Raw genomic sequence first — 7,099 nt, 5'->3', positions numbered from 1 at the left:
TTTCAATTCTACAAAACATTCATTGATCAAACAAGCAATAGTTATTCATGATTCACCCACTTATTTAAAAAAAACTAAACATAAGAATTAGAGGTTTATTTTCGAAACAAATTAAGAAATTATTCTTAACAAAACACATGTAAAGAAGAAAGTATGGCATGATCACGATCCCCCCTACTTAGCCCACATTGCCCCTAATGTGAAAAAAGAATAACAAGATTGGAGAAAAGTGTACTTCCTGTTTATATTTAATGGGTCGGAGGACGGTGGAAGTGACCACTTTGCAAAATGGTGAGGATGCTTCAGATGTTGGCTTCCATTGTTTCGAGGCAAGCTTCAATGCGATGAAATCGTTTGTCTACAACTGAAGGTGGTTGCTCATGGGAAACAGTACGATCAAACGAACTAAAATAGTATTTTATTTAATTTCAAACTAAACTAGAATTCAAAATTAAATTAAATAAATATGGGTTGCCTCCTGTAACGCATAGCTTTGTGCAAGTGTACACAGTCATTATCAAGAAATAAGTAAATATCGAGTTATCGTCTCAAGTCAAACCACTACGCTTCTACTGCGCACTCTAGCTTTAATTGTAAATTAAGTAAATAATACAGCATGAGAGAAGTACGTACCAACATCTACTTCTGGAGCGTCTCCATCCTCACGGCGACATGCTGCATAGACCAAGGCTGGCTGTCTCGCCTCAGCATGTCCCATACCCCTGTCTGGTGCTCCACGACCACGACCCATTCCATTGCTACGGCCTCTTGCTGGCTGTTGACCACCCCTCGGCGGCTGTATATTATCCGTACCAGTAGTTTGTCCATAATCTGGTCTCCGATGACATTCTCTTAAATGATGCTCCATAGATCCGTATCTTAAACAGGCTTCAATCCTTTTCCAGTATTCGCCATAATTGCTTTTCCCGTAATCAACACAAGGTTGTAATCTAACAGCAGCAACAGGAGCTTCAGCTCGGACCGGCCCATCTGCCCTGGCACTTTTCTTATGCCTCTGGTCAGAATTGGAGGGCTTTAAATCTATTTTGTTTTTACTCATTTTCTTTTCCCAGCTCTGGCACTCAGTGCGTTTCACATCCTCAGCTATCTTAGCTTTCTCTACCAATACCGCAAAATCTCGCTCCCTCTGTGGAGCTATTAATACTCGTAGACTATCTCGGAGGCCATCCTCGAACCGAACACAACGTTCGTACTCTGTTGCTACTATTCTAAGGGCATATCAGCTAAGTCGTAAAAACTCTGCCTCATACTCAGCCACAGACCGATCCCCTTGAGTTAAGTTTAAGAATTCCTTCCTCCGGGCATCTACATAGCTTGCCCCGACGTACTTCCCTTGAAATGCGGATTTAAAGAATTCCCAGGTAATCCGCTTAAGTTGGGTGCCCTCTTTCACAGTCAACCACCACTGGTAAGCTTCCTCCCTAAGTAGTGATATCGCCCCTTTCAGCTTTTGTTCAGCCGTGCAATCCAGGTCATCTATTATTCTCTCCGTGGCTTCCAACCAGTACTCAGCCACATTCGGGGCTACTCTAGAAATACCCCTAAATACTTCTGCTCTATTCGATTGGAGACGTTCCGAAACTGACCCACGGCCTCCGGTACCAGTGTTGGGTCTAGCAACCCTTTCTAGAATAAGAAGCATGGCTTGGGACAATGCGTCATCCCCAGTCATACGATCATACGGTCTTGTCCCACTATCCGTCGTAGGCGATGCCAATGTCTCACTAGCGTCCACCACAGGTATAGTATCAGAAGCAAGGGACTCAGCTCGAGCCCCTCTACGGCCTCTACCACGGCCCCTAGTATCTCGTCCACGAGTACTACTTGTGCTCATCGTATCTATCGAATTGTCTGCATTAAGAGTTTTATGCACAGATAGAGTTTCAGAGTTCGCTTTCGCAAATCTCAGCCTAGCTACAGTCTCAATCTTATAGTCTCAATATAGCTCTAACTACAATGTCATAGTAGAGCCTCAGTAATATAACAGATACTTAGTAAAGTTCAGAAAAGGTACTTACAGACTTAGTGTCGGGGATTCAGTGTGCCACTTCTTCAGAAATCAGAAATTCAAATTTATTCTTTGCGCACTTTGAAAACAAAATTTAAAAGAATTTCCTAACATTTCCACAAAATCGATTTCAGTGTTTTTCCATGGAACTAGATTTCAAAATTTTATGAAAAACATTTGGACCCGATCCACAGCCGCGTTGTTGCAACCGGGCTTTGATACCACTAAATGTAACACCCCAAACCCAGCCCAGACATAACGACCGAATCTGGCGTGTCACACTGAAGCGTTACTATAAAATTCATGTTTTATCTAAAATCTTTCTTAGTGTTTTAAGAATGATTTCATTATAAGTTAAAGTGAATGGAAGCTGAGCACCAGGTAGGAAACTGGAAAAGAGGAGGTGAGTCCATCGGACTGCTTAAGCACCAAGCTCCCTTCAGATCCAATCCTAGACATGCACACCACCATTGCCACACTTTAACTTAGTGTATGTTCTTAGGAAACGAAATTCAATTAAGCCCAGTTTAAGGTAAAGTGATTAATTTTGGAAAACATATTCGTTGCGGAAGTTCTGCTTTGTTGTCGTGATATTTTAAAATCAATTACTATTTTTGAAAACGTGCCCTAAAACTAATCAGTTTCAGCGATTAAGATAATATCATACCTATTCTAGTAAAACATATTAAAACCATTTAAAATAATTAAAGCGGCCTTATTACAGCTTAAAACCCAAATCACAAAAGAAAATGAAAAGATGTCCAATTCTCCAAAAGAAAACCAAATTTGCAAAACGAGTGGCCACTCCGAATCCCTCACAGCTCCAAGCCCATTATGGTTGGGGATTACCTGCGTGGATGAAAACAAGGGGTGAGTTTGGGGAAACTCAGTGTGTAAAGTATCCCAACCAGAGCCCAAATTAGTTCAAGCTTTACTAGGCCTAAGCCCTATTCAGAAATCAGAGCTATTTGGGCCTTAGCCTATAACAATATTAATCTAGGCCATAGCCCCTTACAGTATCAGAGTATACTGGGCCTAGCCCATATCAGTATTAATCTGGGCCATAGCTCTATTACAAGTCGGGATATATTGGGCCTTGCCCATATTAACACAGTTGGGCCCATTTCAATACAGTTGGCCCACAACAAAACAGTCTCATATGATTAATGCATAATAACCCCATCCAACCCTGCACTTGCCACCGTCCATCCCTACACTTCCTATGGGGAATAAATCACCCACGCCATGCCTACACTTACAGTGTTACCACCGGTTGTGGCACTAACTATAATCCGCAGCAAAACTGCTTATATCAGAGTATGTGGCACAGCCACCAGAACGGGTTCTTCCTCCATAACATAACCCAGATCCCATGCAACAGATATACATGTCATGGCATACAACAAACAGAATCAAAATATCATGCATTTCAGTCAAAATTAACCCTAGGGGTATAACGGTTATTTTGCACCTAAGGGTAAAATGGTAATTTTCATACTTAAGGGTATTTTAGTAAAATTTACTATTCTAGAGTTTACACACATATTATCACCATTAACGCATTAACAGAAACACTTACCGAGCATTTTTACTGAATTGGGCCCGTTGGCCCACTACCCCGTTTTCGGCCCATTAAGCCTAAATATACCGAAGTGCATGAAATTGCGCACTCTGCACTCTTGCCGCTTATGATTACCAAAATTAACAACCAAACCCCCTCCCGAGCGCTCGCATGCTCGCAAGTTCACGAATGCCAACTTTTTGGCATTTCAGCTTTTCGGCTTTTACCGGTCTAGTCTATGAGTGGGTGTCATTTACACACCTGTTCTGTAACGGTATGTTGGCAAGATCCGCACACGAGTTGCCTACAATCGAGTTACTAAGACGTCAGTCTAAATATTAAAAACAAGCTACGTACAAGAGCCCTTACCATATTCGGCCAACAGTGCCTTAAACTCTAAAGTTCTTACCTTTCTGCTGAAATATGGGTTAGATCTAGATGTCCAACCGAGTTAACCTTCAAGCCCTTCGTTGTACACCCCCTTGTCCATGCTAGCGCATACAAAGCCAAAAGAAAGAGGCAAAAATGCCCTTAGTCCTAACGTTAGCCACCCTTAAGGGGTTTCGGCTTTTTCTTAAACCATGAATAACTAACAAAAGTGATTCGAATATTTACCAATTGTTGTTCTGCCCAAGAGAGTGTTCTTATCTATGATTCTAATCCCGATCTACCGTAGTCAGAAGAGGCAGGTTCAAATAGCCAAAGATTCGGCTTCCTACACCACAAATATGAAGGTTTTCGGCTTTTGAAAAAAAAAAGAAAAAGGGGTTCGGCTATAGCAAGATTCAGCTTTTGGAAAATAATGAAGAAAGGAAAATAAGGGAAGAGACAGAGAGAAGAGTATGGGTTCGGCTATGGGTAAAAGAAAAGATGAAAGAAAACGAAAAGGAAAAATATGAATGAAAGAGAGGGGAGAAGGGAAATAATATTTGTCAAGGGAAAAATTAAAAAGAACCTAGACCTAGTGGAATTGCCTATACTTAAGACCCTTGGCCGGCCAACTCTTGCCCCTCAAGAGTCCAACATTCGGCCAACACCAAGTCCTTGATCAGCTCCTAAATTTTCTCCCTTATCTCTTCCTTACCCAATCCCTTGATCAGCTCAAACTCTTCCACCGATTAGCAGCATCCTTATCCACCCCTTGCGCTGCTTCAGTATGCTGCCAGGAGAGCCCGTATCAGACTCCAACTCCTTCTCTATGCGCATAGCAAAAACCCAAGTCTTCCGTGAGCGAGGTGAGACTCAAACCCCAGGCCTCCGTCCGCCCTTGCGCCTATGCCCGTGCTGCTGGCCACTGCACCACGCTTCTTTCCTTACTAATATACGGTCACAATTAATTATAAACCTTACCTGCTGAAGCTTTGGTCCACTTAAAAATAAAAGGGGAATTTCACCTTCCACGCAACTCGAACCTGTGCCCTTGTGGAACTCCTAGCACCCTACTGCCACTGCGCCACAAACGTCCTTGTAGCATAACTCGGTCGCAACTATTCTTAAACCTTACATTAGTGCGACCTGGCTTCTAAAATAAAAACAAGCCTTTGCATGCGCTAACCCTCAAACCTAGGCACTATACCACACTCTCAATGCCTCTGCCATTGGATCGAGCTTTCCTTTGTGTTACCTTTTAACCCCAACTATATATAAGACTTCCCTGCATTGTTCCCTAATATAAAGAAAAAATAAAACACTTTTGCACATGCTGGTAGTCGAACCCCAGCTCTCCTTCCCACTACCTAACATGCTAACCACTGGGCCAGGTACGCTTCTTCATGCCCAATCTTGCCCAATTTATTTTATAAGCCTTATGCCCAGATTCCCTCTATGAGGCAAAAATTAAAACAATTCTTTTCGTAGAGTTTAAACACCAAAACAACAATACTTTTATAAATATATATATATTCCTATCTAATAATAATAATTATAATAATAATTATTATAATAATAATTTTATAAATATATCTAATAATAAAAATTTCAAATATCAATAATACAGTAAATAATAATAATTTTCATAACAATTTTTCAAACATACATAGAGTAATTTTTTTCTAATAATAATAATTTTATCTCATAATACTAATTAAAATTTCATAAAAATTTAAATATCCATAATAATAAATACAGCAAAAATTTTCTAGTAGTAATTTAATTCAAATTTTTTTCTTAAACGATAATATTTAAAACTTCTTAATTATTCAGGTTTTCTTCTATCCGAATCCCAGACTCAAAGCCCAACTCTTCTAGGCCCCAAATTCAGGGTGTTTCAATTATAACATAAATAAACTAGGACAATTACTTTAATTAAACTCAATTTATTATTAACATGCTTAATAATATTCGGAAAAACATCCCATGGCAACTTGATCTTTCATAGGTTTCGAAACCACATTAGGTCCTTTCAGAATCCTTTACTTAGTAAATACGCATTTTACTGATTCTTATTTACTAAGGGTTTCTTAGAATTCGTGTGAGGTAACAGGGACATGCTAGGTTTGAAACAGTTTAATCACACAAATCTAAAAACTATGCAGATAACAGAGCTTGTTTAGAGTTGTTATGCAACCTGCAATTTAATCAAGTTAGGATCTAAATTGAGCATGCACATTCCAATTATGTGTCCACTAGCTGTCGTCTGGTTAAGGTCGCGCAGCTAATTCAGGTGCATTTCAATCATGTATGAATGAAATACAAACTTAATTTTAATTGAAAACATGATCGATTGAGGCACAAACATTATAAGTATGAATCAAATAAATATTATTTAATCAAAGCAATCATCCAAGCTTAAATAAAATTAAGCCAACATTGTTGTAAACAAGAATAAAGAACATATAGTAAACATTTTTAGACTAAAGTAAAGAAAATAAAGATTAAACCCAAATCAAAGTGGCTGTCACCCAAGACTTTGACCGACGAGGCTCCTTCACTCATTCGCCTTACTCCTTTGATGATGGCTCTCCAAGATGCCCGACCAAGGGCTCTTTAAGAGGCTTAATTGCTAAAATCCCTATGAACAAATGATGCTAGGAGTAGGGAATGGAAAATGCTAAAGAGAATTGAGAGAAAAGAGAAAATGATAAGGGATGAGGGAAGATTAGGAATGGTGAAATGAAGTCTTATTTATAGGTGAAGAGAAGAGAGTAATTTGCTAAAAATAGAGAGGTTTAGTCTCTTCAAGCTTCTTCAATGAGTGGCCGGCCATGATTAATGGATTTTGAGTTGAATTTTGCTTGATTTTTAAGTAATTTAAATGCCATAACAACTCAGGACTGAGACTCGGTCAAATGTAAATCTCCGGGAAAATCTCTAATTTCTTCAACATTGCAAAGATCTTGTGTAATTAAATCAAAAAGTGGTTTATGTGGACAGCCACATGTAGCCGACATTGGGTTGACTTGGTCTTCAATTTGGACAATTTTTTTAATCCAACAAAGCTATCAGACCTATCCAAAATAAATCAATAAATTAAAATACCAAAAGAATAAAATAATTAATTAAAACCCAAA

The 7,099-nt window shown here is 39.3% G+C and overlaps 1 protein-coding gene across 1 annotated transcript; it reads right to left on the bottom strand.

Annotated features, from left to right (window-relative positions):
• Window positions 1–598: 598 nt before the first annotated feature.
• On the bottom strand, window positions 599–1,855 carry LOC107895603 (uncharacterized). Its single transcript, XM_016820861.1, has 2 exons — window positions 1,284–1,855; window positions 599–1,229 (listed from the first exon to the last, which is right to left on the bottom strand). The coding sequence occupies exons 1-2, from the start codon at window positions 1,853–1,855 to the stop codon at window positions 599–601; spliced, it is 1,203 nt and encodes a 400-aa protein (XP_016676350.1).
• Window positions 1,856–7,099: the final 5,244 nt, after the last annotated feature.

Source organism: Gossypium hirsutum, chromosome A03 (genome assembly GCF_007990345.1).
Source record: "Gossypium hirsutum isolate 1008001.06 chromosome A03, Gossypium_hirsutum_v2.1, whole genome shotgun sequence".
NCBI lineage: Eukaryota > Viridiplantae > Streptophyta > Magnoliopsida > Malvales > Malvaceae > Gossypium > Gossypium hirsutum.
Note: the sequence above shows the minus strand (reverse complement) of the source record. Positions and strands in the feature narration are given on the sequence as shown.

Coding starts and splice junctions, on each gene's coding strand:
- LOC107895603 (XM_016820861.1), bottom strand. CDS start 1,855: ATGAGCACAAGTAGTACTCGTGGACGAGATACTAGGGGCCGTGGTAGA. Junction 1,230..1,283: donor AACTTAACTCAAGGGGATCG/GTCTGTGGCTGA, acceptor ATATGCCCTTAG/AATAGTAGCAACAGAGTACG.